Source organism: Chrysochloris asiatica, unplaced genomic scaffold (assembly GCF_000296735.1).
Source record: "Chrysochloris asiatica unplaced genomic scaffold, ChrAsi1.0 scaffold00133, whole genome shotgun sequence".
NCBI classification, from domain to species: domain Eukaryota; kingdom Metazoa; phylum Chordata; class Mammalia; order Afrosoricida; family Chrysochloridae; genus Chrysochloris; species Chrysochloris asiatica.
This window is the reverse complement of record NW_006408651.1, coordinates 6,826,536-6,846,857: the sequence shown is the minus strand read 5'-3', so window position 1 is coordinate 6,846,857 and position 20,322 is coordinate 6,826,536. Positions and strand designations below refer to the sequence as shown.

Genomic DNA, 20,322 nt, shown 5'->3' with positions numbered 1-20,322 from the left:
TGTATCATCTGCATATAGCAGGTTGTTAATGAGTCTCCCTCCAATCCTGATGCCACATTTTTCTTCATATAACCCAGCTTCTCATAATATTTGCTCAGCATACAGGTTGAATAAGTATCGTGAAAGAATACAACCCTGTCACACACCTTTCTTAATTTTAAACCATTCAGTGTTTCCATGTTCTGTTAAAACAACTGCCTCTTGGTCCATGTACAGGTTCCTCATGAGCACAATTAAGTGTTTCGGAATACTCATACTTCGCAATGTTGTCCATAGCTTGTCATGATCCACACAATCTAAAGCCTTTGCATAGTCAACAAAGCACAGGTAAACATCTTTCTGATATTTTCTGCTTTCAGCCAAGATCCATCTGACATCAGCAATGATATTCCTCATTCCACGGCCTCTTCTGAATCCAGCTTGAACCTCTGGAAGCTCTCTGTCAATGTATGCTTGAAGCCGTTTCTGTATTATCTTTAGTAAAACTCTACTCATATGGGATATTAAAGAGATTGTCTGATGATTTCCACATTCCGTTGGGTCACCTCTCTTTGGAATAGGCACAAATATGGATCTCTTCCAATCAGTCGGTCAGATAGTTGTCTTCCAAATTTCTTGGTATAAATGAGTGAATGCCTCCCGTGCCACCTCACTGTCTTGAAAGATTTCAGTTTTCATTCCATCTATTCCTGGTGCCTTGTTCTTTGCCAGTTCCATCAATACACCTTGGACTTCCTTCTTCAGTATGATTGGCTCTTGATAATACGCTACCTCTTGAAATGGTTGAACATCAACCATTTCTTTTTGGTACAGAGACTCGGTATATTCCTTCCATTTTATAATTACTGTAAAACCTGGTTCACTCAACTAGGTAGCAACCAAAAGTCTCTATTAACAGGACTGACTATATTCTGCTGCTGTTGTTGTTTGAGAGCCATCGAGTCAGTTCTAACCCATAGCAACCCTGGATAGGGTTTACAAGGAGCATCTGGTAAGCTTGAACCACAAGCCTTGTGGTTCAAATGACTCTGCAATCCAGCACATTAACCCATAGCGCCACACCATGACTCCATATTCTGCTAGTATAGTAATAATAAAACTATGTCCAGTTAATATATATGAAAGTGTTCTTGAAATCTAAGATATTGCAGATAACAATTATAATCTAAATGTTATTGATGTGATTACTGCTAATAGTCTATGGAGTCTCCAGGTGATACAAACAGTTAACTCACTCAGCTGTTTAACCTAAAGGTTGGTCTTTCATGTCTACCCAGAGGAGATCTAGTAGAAAGGCCTGGTGATCTACTTCAGAAAAGTCAACCACTAAAAACCCTATGAAATACAATGCTACTCTAACACACATGGAGTTGCCAGGAGTCAGAATTGTCTTAATGGCAACTGGCTTGGTTTTGTCATCGTTTTTTTTTAAATAGCTCTGTAGGATTTGAAGTTCCCCTGCCTAGGTTACAAGTTGTGAGCAGGACAATTCGAGACTCACTTCCTTTCCCTGCTGTATAGGGAGGAAATGTTATAGTACAGGCCAGGGTTTCCTAAAGTGTATGATTGTAGGGATGTGAGGACTGTAGATGGTACTGGGGTATTAACCATAAATGGTGAGATTGCACAGAGAGAAAAAGGATTCTCTGAATTCGGGAAAACACTCAGTTTAGTACTAACGGATCTTCATTGTCTACCAGGACTGGATAATAATCCTTTAACAAAGATTACTTTGTTATCTTTCTAACAAAGAAAGCTCTCAGGCATTGAGATCTCTTTGGGAAACAGTTTCAAGCTAGAACTTGATAATAATTTATTTGAAGCATATATTTATTGCTTGCTACTTTTTTTTATTTTTTGTCAAATCAACTTCAATTCACTGGTCAAAGTAGAACTGTGTTTTAGTTCCATGGCGGATTTTTCTGAAGTAGATTTTCAGGCCTTTTTTTCACAAGGAGTCGTTCACAGGCTCAAACCTCCAGCCTTTCAGTGGTAACCCTTTGTACCACGATGGATGTAGCAAATTATGTTGGTAATCATGTTTTCCTTTATAAATGAACGTGTTTAAGTTTTTTTTTTTGCTTTAAGCTGGATCAATTTTAAAATATGGAATAAAGATGAGGACAAGTGTTTTGTGATTTAGAATAAAGATGGTCGTGTTATACGAATGCCTGGAGTTTGGGAAAGAGCAGTGCAGTAAAGTGGACACACTGAGACCTTCATCCTGTTTCCACAACTGAATGGCTCTGAGACTTTGGGGCATGTGCTTCAGCATCTTCACCCATAAAATGGGTTTAAAAGCACAGCCTTACTATGAAGACTGTTATTGTTGTTCCGACTCATAGCGACCCTGTACAGGGTTTCCGAGGAGCAAACTGGAGAGTTTGAACTGCCAACCTTGCGATTCAAACCGACCTTGTGCTCTAATGCTTACCCCGAACCTATTTATCAGTCGATTCTAACTCATAGAGACCCTGTAGGTGTGTGCAGAACTGACCCACAGGATTTCTGAGGCTATAAGTGGACATTTTTGTCCAGTAGAGCTGGGCCCAGAATTGCACTGACATACTGTTCCCAAGAGTCCAAGAAAACAAAACTAAAATTCAAAATCCTCCTAAATTTTTTGACAAAGATAATTTAGGCATGCTGCTTGCCTGACTAATCCATGTAAAGGCCCTAACTTTTCCTATCCTATTAGTGGCTGGCATGGTAGAAAATCAAGTAACAACCTTAACTGTGAAAACAGGTGTACTGACTGCCACTATGACCTACTGAAGGTGACCCTGTGGCCCAGCAACACTTCAGAAATCTTTAGGAAACTGTAGCCTGAGGTTACAACTGCTTCATAACCTTTTCTTTCCTGGGCAGCCAAAGGAAACCCGACCCCCAGATGGGCCTTGTGATCGCCGCTGTAAGCATCTGTGTACTTCTGTAGCATGTCTAAACTTTCTTCTCATTTTACAAACACACCCTTGTTTAGTCTTTGGGGTCATGAACCAAAAATCCGAATGGAACCATGAAAAATGAGAAAAAATTTCACATAACTCGAAATGAATTAAAAATTGAATGGAAAAAAGATTTGCTTTTTGCTACAAGAAAATATGGGTCAATATTTAGCCATCACAAAGAAACATGAAATTCAAATGAAAGTCATATGAAAAGGTTTACCTCTTTCTAGCAAAAATTAAAATTAAATCAACAAGATATTACCATTTTTGCCCATGAAAGTGACAAAAATGATTTTTAACCTCTTAATTAGAATTAAGTTAGATAGATAGGCTCATCAACCAGTATAACTGTTTTATAAAATGGTTTGGCAACATGTATCAAAATCTAGAGAAGCTGTACTCTTGTTTTCAGTCAAATTACTGCTAGATTTTTTTTATAAGATAGCAGAAATCTTTGTTCATATGTCTTATTATATTTATCACTTTATTATTCATTCCTGGAAAAAAATTTAAAACAAGCAAAATATTAATCACAGAGCACAGTACAGAATATTCACAGAATGAGATATCATGCTAAATTTTAAAATTGCATTTTTGACAATATGAAAAAACGTTCAACGTATAAGTTAACAGTATTCAAGACTTTATTTTTTGGGGTATTCAATTTGGTTTCAAAGTATTAGGATTTCAAAGTATTAATCATTATTGTTAAGTGTGGTCTAGTTGGTTCTGACTCATAGTGACCCCGTATAAAAATTCCAAAGAGCAGTTTGAACTGTTGACATTTCTATTCAAAATGACTTTGCAGTCCAGTGCTTATCTTACAGTGCCATACCAGGCCTCCAGAGACACTGGAATAAAATACGCATTTGTCTCAGCTTTTTTTTTTCCTGGTATTTTCCATTTTCTCAAAAACGCCTATGCACTCCTTTCATAATAAGGAAAACAACCAAATTAGAATTAATTTTTACATTTTTCGGCTCACAACATTTTTGGCTTAGCATAGTTTCTGTAATAGGCAACCTACTATATTATAATAGTCACATTGCATTTTAATTCAAAAGGCAGAAACTGTAACAAGAGTATAATTAGACCAAACTTTAATTTTCCCACAGTGGATGAAAACTCAAATCTAGACAAGATTTCTTAGAAGCAAAGCCATTTTCCCTAGAACAGTTTCTCCCTTGCAGCCCTTTGGATGCTGAGGAACGAGTCTGCTTACCGTGTCCTCTGGCAGACTCTCCTCTCAGTCTATGATACAGATGGGCGAGTGAGCAGGTTGGTCCATGCTTCCTGTTCACAGCTGGTCTTTTCTATTGCTCAGCTGCGTCTCATTAGAACTACACACCACAGGTCACATGGGCATTTGGGACCTCTTTCCTAACTCAGGTTTGGAAGGTATGCAATCATTCCAGACCTAACAGGTAACACACAGATCTAATCTCAACCCTTTAAGGATACTTCCAGCCATTACTCCCACCCAATTTTTATACTTGATCCTCTTATAAAATTAGAGTGGGGGAAGGAAACTCAAATTTATCCAATTCACTTTTTCTATTTCTCTGTTCAATTCTGATACCAACTGCTCATGTGACAAGAGCTAAGTCACAGCTCACCAGTTACGGGACACTGATAATCAGATTTTGTGTCCACTTGGCTGGGTCTGAATTTTCAGTGGTTTGGCAGGTAAAACTTAGTGTGTGTAGAATAAGCACTGCACTGCTAACCTCAAGGTTGGTGGCTCAACACCAACAACTTCTCCTATGATGCCCAATCAATACAGGGTTACTATGAGTCAGAACAACAACACTCCCCCATCAGAAGATCTATTACAAGCACTCAGTCAATGGAAAGGAAGCTTCTTCAGGGATGTGCCCTGAATCCCCTTGTATCTTGTCGTTGCTGTTGTTAAATACCATGGAGTTGGTTCCGACTCATACTGACCCTGCACAGGGTTTCCGAGGCTGTAAATCTTTACGGGAGCAGAAAGCCTCATCTTTCTCCCACGGAACAGCTGGCAGTTTCCAACTGCCCACCTGGAGGTTAGCAGCCCGCCCGATTCGTAACCACTATGTTACCAGAGCAACTTTTTGTCTTGTGGTGCTTGTTAAATGCCCTAGAGTCAGTTCTGACTCACAGGGGCTGTGTGGGGTTTCTGAGGAGTGGCTGGTAGGTCTGAACTGCTGACCCTGCAGTTAGAAGTCCACTGCTTATCGTACAGTGCCACATCAGGAGTCTTCCAAAAGATAAAAGGAGAGGGAAGTGAACAGAGAAAGAGGGACCTACTGCCGACAGAAGCCAACAGCCAGGAGTGGAGGGCATCGTTTGGGCCTGGGGTCCCTGCACTGTGAAGCTCCAGTTGTTGTTAAGTGCCATCAAGTCGGTTCCAACCCTGATTAAGGTTTCCAAGGAACAGCTGGTGGGTCTGAACTGCCAACTTTGTGATTCGCAATCCAGTGCTGATCCTACAGTGCCACACCAGGAGTCTGTGAAGCTCCTAGATCCAGGAAAAAACTAATGCCAAACACATGAAGCTCTCCAAGGATGCTAAAAGGAGGCAGGAACCTTTCTCCAGAACTGGCACTCTAAATTTGGACTTGTAGTTTCCTAAACCGTGAAAGAATGAATTTCTGTTTGCTAAAGCTGCTCACCAGTGGTTCCGCGGAAGAAAGATGAGGCTTTCTGTTCCTGTAAAGATTTACCTTCTCAGAAACCCTGTGCAGGGTCCCTATGAGTCGGAAATGACTCCATGGTACTTAACAACAACAACAACAAAGCCGCTTACAGAGTCCTGGGGTGGTGCTGTGGGTTAATGCGCCAGACTGCAAAGCTATTCGAATGGCAAGGTCAGTGGTTCAAGCTCACCAGCTGCTCCTTGGAAACCCTATGGGTCGGAATCGACTCGACAGCACATAACAACAATAACAGAGCTGCTTACTTGTGGCATTTCTGCTATAACAGCACTAGAGAACTAAGATAGACCCAGACCAAGTTTGACCAAGACTTTAGGTGTTAATCAAGAACTCAAGTTCCAAGGTCCCTCACACTTCAACAGCATGACTATAAATCTGTGGTTTACCCATTACCTCTTCAGGATGCCAAACTCAAGCTCAGGGGCCTCCCAGATCCACTTCTGACCTGTTAACTTCCAATACTCTCTCGAGTCTAGTAATTCACTGGAATGACTGACAAAACTCAGGGGAAGCACTACTTACAAAAAGTTTATTACGGGGGAGTAGTTCATCTTACAGATTAGGAACAGAGGACGCTAGGACCATCAAGGGAGAAGAGCATGAGCAGGATGTGGGACCCTATCCAGAGAAGCAGCAACACCAGAGATGGAAGCAGAGATGGCGACATGGAGAAAGAAAGAGCAGCTGAGGACTCCAGAGTCATGGAAAGAGAAAGGCTGTGTGCTGGCGGCCAGGAAGCTGCCTGGCACAATGTGCCCTTTGGCTGTTTAAATGATTACATATTCCTACATGTTTTTTGTGTACACCCCAAAAATAAAAAAAAAATAAAAAAACCACACCAGAAGGAATAGAAGCAAATACTGTTGAATGATGATGCACAGAGGAAATTATAATCATTGCAATGAAACAATGAGTTTAAAACTGATATTCTCCCATGTAAACTATCACTCAAATTCACAATAAAAACTTAAAAATAAAACAAAAGTTTTGTTACAGGAAAAAGGATACAAATGAAGAGACACATTAGGCAAGGTCTGGGAGAGTTCCCAGCACAGACCTTCCATGTCCCAGAACCCACTCACTTGCGGGAATGTTTTTCACCAGCCAGAAAGCCCATGAAACTTACAGTGCATACGCAGGATTGGTTGGCTCATACCCCACCTCCCTGCAGTCAGCTGATAGCACACAGGCCACATAGTGGTCTTTCTGGCCAGGCAAGTCCCAGGCCTTAGCACAAATCTCAAGTGTGGTCTGGAGACGTAGATAACAAAAGCACCATAATTACTCAGAAAATTCCAAGTATTTAGAGCTCTTTCTCAAGATCTGAGAGCAAAGATCAGGTTGCTTTGGGTAAAGTTCAATTCTTTTCCCCACAGATTTCTTTCCTTTTGCTGACAAATCAATATGTTCTTATTCTCATGGTTTTCTACAAAAGAATTTTTTATGTCCCTCATACTCACAAGAACACAAGCTTCTGATGATACTTCATCATTTTTCCTTCATTTAGATCATCTTCATGATACTGAGAACTTAGTCCTGCATATAGTACATTTGTAAAAAATGGTTAAGAATTGATCGTGTTTTCCAGGACTTTCTCCATAGTTCATGTTTTTTTTAAAAATAAGTATTCAGGCAAGCAGTCATCCCAAGCCCAGCCTTCCCTTACCTGCATGTGTGCACTGCATTTGTGGTGGGCGTTTTGATGGGTAGCAGCAGGTCCTTTGTGTAGGCTGCGCTGAGGATCAGGGAGTCACCGTCACAGGTCAGGGACATCAGGACCAGGCGAGGTTCCTGTCGTGCTGTCACCATGTTCCTGTCCTCGTTGATCACAAGCCAAAACCTGCCATTTTCAAAATATAATATTTGCATGGACCCACAGGACTGGGAACTTCATTAGTGGGAGCTTCAGTTACATCTTCATCTTTCAGCCTGCTGTTTGCCTTTGTTTGGGAAGAACATCTATGCAATAGCATAGCAAGCTGCTATGTAGGTTTTTTTTAAAAGTCATTTTCAGAAAGTGTTTAATAATCGCTCAAGCATCTAACATATAGTACTTAAAGAACAATTTGAGCACTTTGGTGGCACAGAAATAAAAAAAAATATTAATTATATTTCCATTGCAATTGCCAGAAAACTTGATGACTTGCATTAAACTTGTATGCACCAAGGAGATGATAATCATTTGCTTCTCAAAAAGTTGTAAGCAGGGCACCAGGAAGGACCATGCCTGGCACACAGTAGACAGTGGCTCATGTCAACTGAAAACGCAAGACTATTTCTGTGTCATTCACAGAGCATTAAAGTCTGCTGAAAAGTACACAAATGCCACTTACACCTTGCTGAATTCACCCATCCTCTTTAAATTAAGAGCTTAACTAACTTAAGCATTAAATCAATTATTTAAATATTATATTTATACTAATATATTCAGAACTGTGGGTTCTGTACATTTGTTAAAAGGTCTCTTGTTGATCTAGACAATGTTTTTTTTTTCTGGCCCAGAACTCCTGAAATGAATGGAGAAAAGAGAGTTAATAGGAAGAACAGTTTCCCCAAAAAAGAATATTTCCAGGCAAGAACACAATTGTGTAGGTGATCTGTCAGCTACTAGGAAGCTAAACATATGTGGAGGCATTTTGGTCATTCTATTCACACTGGATCAAATAATCACATTTAGGCAAGTGAGCTGTGCTTTGGGGATGTATAGATGATAAGGGAGAAAAAGACAGCAGGTATTTTAGGTCTTTAAAGAAAAAGATTTTGCAACCACCCACTCCCCAGGAACCCTCATAGCTGAGATATTCAGCCACCTGAGATAAATGAGTAAAGCCTTTGTCTAGTGTAAATCCTTTTCTCCAACTGCCCTTTTCATGCTAGAAGCGCAAAGTTCTGCCTTGTCCTGAATTCTTTGTACCAGAACCTGAATATTCTTTCATTAGTAATAGTAGCTGGTGGATTTTTCTAAATATTAATCTAATCATGGCACTCCATCATTCAAAATCCCTTGATGGCTCTTTCTGCCTTTAGGATAAAACCCTAACTCTTAAGTAAGCCTGCTTCCCTGCCACTCTCACCTCCCACGCCCCACATCCCCAGCTCACCAAGTTCTCTCAGTTTCTTCATCCAGCTTATGCCCCGTCTAGAACTAAATTGCCTGGAAAGATCACACTCAATTTTCCAGTCTCAGCTCAAGCTGTTCCCCCCTTTGTGATATCCCTCCTGACCACCTTAGGCAGCTTTCAAGGTGAGCGTCCCTGCCTCCAGAGTCAGTTGGACTGACCCTATGCCTTTGTTTGCGTCTCTTGACACATTTTCTAATAGTGTGATGATAAAAATAAAGAGATTCCCATTGTTGTTGTTGTTGTTGTTGTTGTTGTTGCTAGTTGCCTTTGGGTCCTTGCCGATTCATGGCAACAACCCCTAGAACTGCTCCATAAAAAACATTCAAGGCTCTGACCTTTCAAAAGCAGATTGCCTTACTTATGAGGTAGGTACCTCTGGATGGGTTGAAACTTCCCACTCTTTGGCTAGTAGTGAAGAGCTTAAACATTTGCACCACTAGGGCTCATGTCTGGTAAAAATGTCATCCGGTATTACCTCCTATGGTGGCAGTGGTTGTTATGTGCCTTGGAGTCAGTTCCAACTCATAGCGACCCTGCATAGGGTTTCCGAGGCTATAAATCATTGTGGGAGCAGAAAGTCTCTTTCTCCTACAGAACAGCTGGTAGTTTCGAACTGCTGACCTTGAGGTTAGCAGCCCGACTCGTAACCACTGCACCACCAGAGCTCCTTATTATCAACTATAATTGTTGTTATGTGCTGTGGAGTCGGTTCTGACACATAGCGACCCTGTATAGGGTTTCCAAGGCTGTTTATCTTCACAGGAGCAGAAAGCCTCAACTTTCTCACGCGCAACAGCTGGTAGTTTCGAACTGCTGACCTTGCACTTTGCAGCTCGATTCATAACCACTACACTAATTAGAGCTTAATAAATTCTAAACTGATACAATAAAATCACAAAGTCCTTTGACTTTGGCCAGTAAAACTAAGCTCAGTAAATTCTACGGTCTTTCAGAGTCCATTGTGCAAATCATGAACTAGCTTTCTTGGGTTCCTTCCTGAGGCAAAAGTGCATAGCTCACCTTTCCACTATTTCATGAATTATTTTCATCTCTCTAAAAAGTCACAATCCCTCCAGTCCTGTGTATTTTTTCTCCTGAAGCTGTGAGGGTTGGGCTGGGAGGAAGGAGTTTGGAATGTAGTCATACAAAGAGGCCCAGGGATGGCCTGAAGCCAGAGGCAGAAGAGGACAAAGCCACTCTCTCTGAGGTTGAGCAACCTCCTCTGAATCCCAAGAATCCACACAACTCCTCACTACCTATATTGTTGTTGTTAAGTGCTGTTGAGTCGGTTCCAACTCATAGCAACACTATATAGGGTTTCCAAGGAGCAGTTGATGAGTTTGAACTGACATTGAGGTCGAGTGCTTATCCTACAGCACCACACCAGGACTCCCACTACTTAGATGTTGCTGTTGGTAAAAGAGGTCGAGTCAATTCTCACCCAGAGCAACCACGTAAAGGGTTTCCAACGAGGGGCTGGTGAACTTGAACCGTCGACCTTGCCATTCAAACCAACCTTGCAGTCTAGCACATTAACCCATAGCACCACACCAGGACTCCAGTACCTACACTGTTGTTGTTGTTAAGTGCCATTGAGTCGGTTTCGACCCATAGTGACCCTGTGTAGGGTTTCTGAGTTGCAGCTAGTGAGTTTAAGACACCGACCTTGCAGTTCAAACAGCTTTGCAGTCTGATGCATTAGGCCACAGCACCACACTAGGACTCCACAAGCTACATAGTGCATTAATAAATATCAGTATTTCCTTAGCACAATATGCTAAAGAAAACAAGAGTCCTGGTTCCACTCCTGAATGACTCTGAGCCTCCATTTCTTTACCCTTAAAAGAGCAATTGCGCAAACCAGTAAAAATAATATATGTAACCACATTTATTGTCAAAATATACACAACACAGTATTTGCCAACTTAGCATTTGTCACATGGAGTCCTGGTATGGCGCTGTGGGTTAACGCACCAGACTGCAAAGCCCTTTGAACTCTAAGATCAGCGATTCAAGCTCACCAGCTGCTCCTCAAAAACCCTATACAGGGTGGCTATGGGTCAGACGTTAACGTCATTTAACAACATCAACACTTTATTGACATCAATTACAGTAATTATGTTGTGCAACCAATATCCCTTGCCACATTTTCACCACGATAAACAGAAACAACACAATCGCACACTGTAAACTGTAAAATCTCACGCTTTAAGCGTTGTTATTATGATGTACCAGGCCTTGGTGGTCCTTCTCTGAGGGCTAGGTTCTGCTGCTCCCAGTTTCCTCAAGTTCTCAATAGTCACTAAAAATAAAACAGGTGGGGTGGGGGGCAATCCCTTGAAGCTTACTGCCTAGTTAAAAGGAGATTTTACAAGTTTGCGAGCGCACAGGCAAACTTTTGGCGTCTAAGACCGTCTCAACAACGCAAGGTGTGGCAGCGCCCCTAGGCGGTGAAAATACATTCATCTGGAGAAATCAAATCCTGTAACAGAACTAGGCTCAGAGTGCCGGGTCCCCGAGGTCCGTTCTCTAGGAGTTAGGACCCCTTTATCTCATCTCGTTCCCAGCTTCTTATAAGGGGAGAGAGGACTCTACAGACCTTCCACGGCGGGTACTTGCCCCGGTCCCAGCCTGGGCTGCCCACTAGCCCGAGTCCGCCCGTACCTGTCCCTCAGGTGGCCGCTGCGCAGTCCCAGAGCCGTGCACTCGGCCTCGTTCACCAGCACCCCCTTGCAGGACTTGACCGGGTAGATCCAGAGCTGCGCCACAGTGCCCACCTGCTGCAGCCTCCGGCGCCTTTTGGATCGCCCGCGGCGCCAGGCCACGGCCCCCAGCGCCACGGCGGCCAGTCCCAGCGCAGCCACCCCGAGCCACCCGGGCCGGGGCTGCGCGGAGAGACGCGGCGCGGTAAAGCCGAAGCGGGCCAGGGCCAACGAGCCGGCGGCACCCATGGCCAAAACTGCGGGACGCTGCCTGAGCTGTAGCCGGCCGGGGTGAGGCGGCCGCGGGACCGGAGCTGGAGGTTGCCCAGGGGCATGGGGGGAGGTGCGGCCCTGGCCCCGGGCCCACAGGGAGGCGGTTCCGAACCCCTTCAAGGCCGAGTCGGAGTTTCGAGCCTCTGCTAGGGAGGTCCCTGTGCACTGGGTGAACTCAGTCTCCACCCAGCCTTCGTCCCATTGCTCCCCCCATAGCCCACCTGCAAGGCACTGTGCCTCTTCCCCAACCCTACTTCCCCTCGTGCTCCACTTCCCTCTAGCAACTCCACCCCCACCCGCCCACGACTCAGTCTCTACAAGTGACCACTCTATTTGTTTATATGTGGATTTGTTTATTTGACGGAGAACAATAATACAAATTTTGCGTTGCAAAACAGCATAGTTTCCAAATAAGAAATAGGGCCACGGGCAGATCCCCCTGTCTTTGGGATGGCAGGACCAGGGAAGAGTAGGGCTATCCTCTGCCGACTTGCCAGGGGGCGCTCTCTGCGTGTGGGCCTCGAAGGTGGAGCAAAACTACAAGGTCTGAAGGTCGCGACCCCGCTCTCCGACCGCAGTGGGAGGTGCAGTGGGAGGAGACGCCTTCTACGGGGTCAGCGATATGGTATGCTCCTCCTGCCGCCAAACCTCGCAGCTGGAGCTGCATTCACAGGAGACCCATCTGGGAAGGCCTTCTTCCGGATAGGAGGTCACCTTCAGATCTGGTCAAGTTTCAAGCAGCAAGGTCAAATGGAGGGGGGAGGGGGACTTCTGCTCCTGTTTGCTGTGCCAGCACAGCTGCTGGTCACAGAGGGCAGGACAAGACCCGGCCAGAGTAGTCCACGCAGATATCTTGCATCAGAGAATGGGAGGATCCCTACGAGTCGTGAACCCTTTTTTCCCAGCTGGCAGCACACTTTAGCTCAGGAAAGATGTTCTTGAACATTGCTCCTCGCCATAAAGTTTTAGGTCTACACAGATGATGCCTCTCCTTACTCTTGTCTTTCAACCCCAGATCACCATCATTTACCTTCTACTCAGTCCTGCAAAACCCAGCGGCTGCCTTCAGACTACAAAGGGCAGTGTTGTTGGGCTCCTGGGATTTCTCAGTGATCTCACCTTGTCTAGCAGCATCCCTGGAAGAGGGAGCCCTGGTGGTGTCTGAGTTATGCCGGGCTGCTAACCACAAGGTCAGCAGTTGGAATGTTAGCAGTTGGAATTTGTCAGCGGCTCTTTGGAAGAAAGATGAGGTCAAGATTTACGGTCTTGGAAATCCTATACAGGGTCGCTATGAGTTGGAACTGCCTCGTGGGCGCATAACCACCACCCTGGAAGAGATGTGAATTGTTGGTGATTTGTGTTACTAGGGAATAGTGTGAACAGCAACACAACACAGGGCTATGCTCAAGATTCTCCAACAAGAAGCGCTGGAATTTGTGTAGTTCTATTTACTTCACTCCCCAATTTCTCTTTGTAAAAGAAAAAGGAAATGTGGTTCTTTTAGTGGTTAGCTTTCAAGTTAAGTTTCACATAACATTTTTACCTCATGGGGTGTTAGGAATAGAGTTTCATTTCCACTCCAGCACCCAGCAATGGAACATGGAGAGGAACTGCTATACCTGAATGGCTGCTGCAAAGTATCTGGTCATGACACTCACTGGTCATCATGTCCCAGACCCACCATCTATGTGATGGAAATCCATGATCACCTGCCCCCTAGCCACAGGATGAATGTTTCAGTGGCCAGATTGTATCTGTGGAGAGAGGCTCTCAGTAGACAATCAGAAAACATAATGAGAAATAACCAGGAATCAGATTCATAAATACAAAACAGAAACAACAAAAAGAATTGAGATTCACATTTATTAACAATAAAGAAACCACAAAATGATTGGTTGAGGAGCCCTGGTGGCACAGTGGTTAAGCACTTGGTTGGCAACCAAAATGTGGGTGTTCAAAACTACCAGCCACTCTGGAAGAAAGATGTGTCCACAGGCTTCTGTGCAGATTTGTTGTTGTTGTTAAGTGCCGTAGAGTCGGTTTCGACCCATAGCGGTCCTGAACAGGGTTTCCGAGGCTGTACATCTTTACGGGAGCAGATCGCCTCATCTTTCTCCCGCAGAGGAGCTGGTAGTTTCGAACTGCTGACCTTGTGGTTCGCAGCCCGATTCGTAACCACTACGCTACCAGAGCTCCTTCTGTGCAGATTTACAGCCTTGGAAACCGTATGGAGCAGTGCTACTCTGTTCCATTTGTTGTTGCTAAGTGCCGTCGAGTCGGTTCCGACCCATAGCGACCCTGTACAGGGTTTCTGAGGCTGTAAATCTTTATGGGAGCAGAACACCTCATCTTTCTCCCGCGGAGCAGCTGGTAGTTTCGAACTGCTGGCCTTAAGGTTCGCAGCCTGATTCGTAACCACTACGCTACCAGAGAGAAAGATGAGGCTTTCTACTCCCGTAAAGATTTATACCCTCGGAAACCCTTCACAGGGTCACTATGGGTCGGAACCGACTCGACGGCACTTACCTCTGTTCCATAGTCACTGTAAATCAGAACTGTCTGATCGGCACACAACAAAACAACACGGTTGGTTGGTCATACCAAAGTATTTCATTTCTCTTTGTTATAAAAAAAAGTTATTTGCACCCATAAAACTATATTCATGTTCCCTTCCTCCCAGCAACCATTCTCAAAATTCTTTTCTCTCAAGCTCCATTTTTTTTTTTTTTTTTTAGCATACTTGGAATTCCAGGGGATGCATCTGACAGTTACAGTTTACTTTTATATGACTTAGAAAAGGCAGAATCTAAAAAGGACTTATGGTGTGGCACTGTAGGGGCAGCACTGGACTGAAAATCACAAGGTTGGTAGTTCACACCCACCTTGGAAACCCTGTATAGGGTTCCTATGATTTGGAATGGGCTTGACACACTTAACAACAACAGTATTTTAAACATCTATAAAATAATTTGTATAAATCAAGAGCAGGCCTTCTTCCACAAAGCTAGTGGAAACCTCACCTGAGTGAAAGGCCCACAGGACCCAAAAGCTAGGTGAACTCCTTGCCACCAACGGCAATGCCAACTCATGGCAACCCCAGAGCTCTGCTCCACAGAATTTTCAGTCTTATGGCAGTAGATCACCAGGCCTTTCTTCAAAGGTGCTTATCAGTGGATTTGAACCATCAACCTTTCAGTTAGTAGTGAAATGAAAACCACTTGTGCCACCCAGGGAAACTCAATTACCACATAAGAGGTGGACCATCCATTAGGAATGTATGAGTGTGCTGGCATGGATAGGCACAATAGAAAACAATGACCTATTGCATTTCATTTTTAAAAAACATGGAATGACCAATATAATAAAATGTACACATAATTTTTTAAAATTTTATTTTGCAGCTTTTAGTTGATTCTGTGAACTTTCATTACTCATCAGTATTAAAGTCAGGTATTGGAGAAGTGTAATAGTTAAAACAACATTCAAAAACATTGTATACTTTTTTAAAAAATTTAAAGTTTCTTCATTACCTCTATTATATATAACATAAATTCATATTCCAAAATCACCTCTAATAATTTCCTTGCATTAACTCAGAGCATATATAACACCAAGAAGTTAAGAACAAAGAATCATTTCCAGTTGAAAGATGATCAAGAGCTGGTTAATAAGGATCCACTGAGACACTGTTGTTGTTGGTGTTGCAATCCTGATCAATGTCTGCTGGATGCTATCACCTGAATAGATTATAAGAATCTTTGATGATTTGGTTATTTATTTTACTTGTTCATAAATAAATCAAACACCCACAGTCACTGAGGTTGAGGTTAAAATAGAGCATCATGGTGCTATAGGGTCCGCACTGGACTTCAAACCACCAGTTTGTCAGTTCAAACCCACCAGCTGCTCCTCTGAAATCCTATGCAGGGTGGCTATGAGTTGGAACCAACTTGACAGCACTTAACAACAACAACAAAACTGTTGCTATTGTTAGCACCTGACACGTGGCAACACCACATATGGGTTCTGATCATTTTAACACATATGGTTTCCACTGGTTTATTTTTGGAAGTAGGTCACCAGGCCTTTATTGCTAGTCTGTCTTAATCTGGAAACTGATGAAAACTATTCAGCATCATAGAACATGCAACTCTCCACTGATACACAGGTAGTGGTTGTGTATGAGGAATTCTCTCTGAACCACCACTGTTCCCACCCCAAGGAGCTACATGGAAAAAAAAAAAAAAAAAAGAAAGAAAAGGTTGAGTCAGCCACCCAGCTCCTGCAAGTGCCCAGAGCAAGGATCTTTTGTACGTGACTAAGGTAGTGTAAACTAAACGCCCTTTGGAACACAACAGATCAAGATGCTAAAAAATATGCATGCCTCATGGGTCAACAGTTCTTACAGAAAAATCCTACAGTCTAAAATGCTTTGCATACAAAGATACACACCATGATACCACCTAAAGAAAAACAGGATATCCTCTAAACGTCAAACACTACAAAAACTTTTAATTCTTTTAAAAGTCCCAGACATGAATACAATAAATGTATTGTATTTAGAGGCCATAAAAAATTATGTTTGACTAGACTGAAAAGCTATGGAAGTGTTTACATGACATATGGGGGGGGGGGGAAGGGGAGGAGAGGGGAAGGTGTGAGGGGGCTTTGAAAAGTTCACGGAAAAGTGGAATGGAATTTTCTGCAAACTTTTTAAATCTCACTAGTATATATCTCATTACCTGGCATTTTGCATTTATGACAACACTGAAAAATCTACTGTCCAACTAGTCTTTTGCCTTAATGACCTACATCTGGCAGTAACAAAATCCAAGGTGTGAGGTGTGAGTAACTGGCTAAGATGGTTAAGGTGGTGTGTTAATCTGGCTGGGTGTTGATTCTCAATAGCTTGGCAGTTATAGAATATAATCTGGCAGCATCAGTGGGCTCAAGCGTGGCAACAATAGTGAGGTTGGCCCAGGATCGGGCAGCATTTCGTTCTGTTGTGCATAGGGCCGTTATGAGTCAGTACCGACTCAATGGCACCTAACAACAACAACATCTGGCAGTTATGTAATAGTGTAGTCATCCTCCATTTGCAATTGGATGCAGTTATTCTCCATTTTCGAATAACGCCCGTTTTCCAATGACTTGATGTCTGGAACTTAGCCATGCGAGTAAGTGAGGAGAGTGTGTGTGTGTAAATGAGGGTAACTCTAAAAGCATCGCTACAGAATCACAGAAACCTGTATAAACAAAAGTATCAGCACATAAAGCTATTATTTCTCGACATATTCTCCATCTGAGTCTGTACACTTTGAAGGTGATGTTTCAGTCTTTCTACCCCTTCCCGGGTGTGACTCTGTATGATCAGCACTGAACTACGAACCACAAGATTGGCAGTTCAAACCCACCTTGGAAACCCTATACAGAGTCGCTATGAGTCAAAGCGGACTTGACAGCACTTAACAGCAACAACAAGGCTTCCCTGTATCCCGCGTGCTTCAGTTTACACCATGTCAAAAGAGCAGTTTTTGGTATCTTCAAGAGACTCAGATCTTCTTTGAAATGCTCTTTGAACTTTTGGGAACAAAAAGAAATCTGAAAAGTCAAGATCAGGACTGAAAGGTGGATGGGGTAAAGTTTGTCGGTGAAATTCTCACAGGACAACCTTTGTTGTCCTCAAATAATGAGCAGCTGCATTGTCTTGATAGAAAAATACAATCCTCAATGCAACTTTCCTGGGTTTTTTCTTATCAATGCAATTTTTTGGGTTTTTGTTTTTTAATTTTCTTAAAGCTTCTTTCTAATAAGCCCCTGTGATTGCCCTTTGAGAAAATCTATCAACATGATCCCTTTGGAATTCTAAAACACAGTCACCATAACCTTTGAGCTAACTTATTTGTTTTGAATTTAACTGACCCAGCAGATCCCCTCCAAGACCACTGTTTTGACTGGACTTTTTTTTTAAGGCACCCTAAATAAAATCGGGCTGCGAACCTTAAGGTCAGTGGTTCGAAACTACCAGCCGCTCCACGGGAGAAAGATGAGGCTTTCTACTCCCGTAAAGATTTATACCCTCGGAAACCCTGTACAGGGTCGCTATGGGTCGGAATCAACTCGACGGCACTTAACAACAACAAATAAGACTATCGTTGCTAAGTGCTCGTGAGACAATTCCGACTTATAGCGACCCTGTATAGGGTTTCCAAGGAGCAACTGGTAGGTTTGAACAGCCAACTTTGCAGTTCAAACAACCTTGTGGTCCAGTGCATTATCTCACAGCACCATACCAGAACTCCCTTAGTGAGACTAAGACAAGGGTTTTACTAAGAGAACTTGTCTGCAGCGACCCAGTGATCAGAGAGACACGTTTAAACATGCTTTGTTTAGAATAAAACCATGCGTGTATGAACTGGAACCTTAGTAGCAATAATTTTTGACTTACCCTCATAGAACAGATAAGCTTTTAGATCACTGAACTTTATGTGGCTAAAATAAATAACTCACATAATCTCTGGTGCAAATACTAACTGCTATTATCAATCTGTCATAAAAAGGATGACATGCAGAAACCACAGTAGGCTCCCATTCTAAATGGTCAAATAGACAAGCCCCAACAGAAGGGATTACCAGAGAGGAAAGCTCTCAGTCACTGGTGGGAGGGGTGGGTAGCAAAGAAGGTTTTCTGCAGAGTCCATCAGCTGGGGCTCTGAGGGCCTGGCCCTGCCTGCAGGAGAAGTAAACCCAGAGCAGAGAAGCACAAGAGGGCAGCATCTGGAGAGTGCCCAGGGTTTGGGAAGGAAAACCAGTTATCACTCACTGAGTCAATTCTGACTCACAGAAACCCCACGTGTCAGAATTGTGCAACTTAGGGTTTTCAATGGCTGATTTTTTTCAAAGTAAATTGCCAGATTTTTTTTTTTCAATATACCTCTGGGCAGACTTGAAGCACCAAGTTTCTAGTTAGCAGTTAAGTGTGTTAACCATTTGAGCCACCCGGGGACTCCTTGGGCAGGGGAGTAGTGGATAATAAGCAGGAAGGAGAGCTGGGAGTTCACAGTAAACAGCATCTTATGCGGTGCTGAGGAATTCAGGCATCCCATACCTCCCTGTCCATACCTACAACCCCTGCCCATCTTCCAGCCTCCCCACTCACCTCCCTCCAGCCCGCCATATATGGCTTCCCAGGTAATCTTCCAAAAAGGAGGCTTTGATTGTGATTTGGGTTTAAAATATCTACCAGAAACTTTCATGAACCTACAATAACTAGCTTCAGATTCCCCATCCCTTTTCATCCCCCCCCCATCCACTCCAATCCTTCTAGGAGCTTCCCTCACATTCAATCCTTGCAGCACTCTCGGAGCACTCTCCTAACTCTTCTTCCCCAGAAAGTTGGCGTTCCAGCTCTGTCTCCATCACCCCACCCAAAAAGAAGAGTTTCCTCCTCTGAACCTACAGAACACCATGCCTGGGACCCATGTTCTGGTTATTTACTGACCGCTATAAACGTAGGCCATATACACCATTGCTGTGGACTCAATTCTTATTCACAGTGACTCTATATGACAGAGTAGAACCGCCTCATAGTGTTTTCTTAACTGTACTCTTTATGGAAACAAATCACCAGGCATTTCTTCCGGATCACCATTGGGTGGGTACTAATCACTAACCTTTAAGTTCATAGTTGAGCACAAACCATTTGACCCACCTAAGGTCCTACACATGACATAATATTATTCATACTAATATGTGCCTTGTCTTCTTCTTCCTAGCTGTACCTCTTATCAGTACAATAGCTCTAGGTCAGTCATTCAACACATTATATTCCTGATATGACACTACAGAATAAGCATTGGAGTTCTAACCACAAGGTTGGTAGTTCAAACCCACCAACTGCTCAACTGCTCCTTGGAAACCCTACACAGGGTCACTATACACTATGAGTTGGAACCAACTCATCAGCACTTAACATTATATAAATGTTAATATATAAATCTTGTTTTATATATAGATATAAAATGTTATATATATATAAATGTTAATAAATATATATATAAATGGAGTCCTGGTGTGGTGCTGTGGGTTAATGAGCTGGACTGTAAAGTTGGTTTGAACTGCAAGGTTAGCAGTTCAAGCTCACCAGTCGCTCCTCGGAAACCCCATAAACCCCATACAGGGCCACTATGGGTCAGAACTGACTCAACAGCACTTAACAACAACAAATACATATATTTTATCAAATGTGATAAAACACATTTGAATTGTTTCCCAAATTTTTCTTAAAAGCTATTCCTTCATAAACTGGAAACCTAGTTTTCTGTTGGGATTCCTGCACCAGCATTTTATAACAGAATGGGAACATGGAATAGAGCAAGTTGGAGTAGAAATACACATATTTCTGAGAGGAATAAAAAAAGCAAGGGACTTTCTCCAACTCCAAGTGCAAACTGCTTATTCTCCCAAGAGCTAAAACAGCAAAAAGTAAAAATATCTCAACACAAAAAAAATGTGTTGATGATTTTCAAGGCCTTGCCTTCCAGAAGCGAAGCTGACCTCTTACCTCATTACTCTAATAGGTCCA

At 42.9% G+C, this 20,322-nt stretch overlaps 1 protein-coding gene across 1 annotated transcript in view; it reads right to left on the bottom strand.

Moving 5' to 3' along the window:
* The window catches only part of MARC1 (mitochondrial amidoxime reducing component 1), a 38,172-nt gene extending 26,458 nt beyond the window's left edge, over positions 1 to 11,714 (bottom strand). Inside the window, exons 1-2 of the mRNA XM_006869715.1 lie at positions 11,428 to 11,714; positions 7,308 to 7,481 (exon numbers count right to left, since the gene is read on the bottom strand). Coding sequence (XP_006869777.1) covers positions 7,308 to 7,481; positions 11,428 to 11,714 — 461 coding nt within the window. The remainder of the gene's footprint in view (positions 1 to 7,307; positions 7,482 to 11,427) is intronic.
* Between the last annotated feature and the right edge of the window lie 8,608 nt (positions 11,715 to 20,322).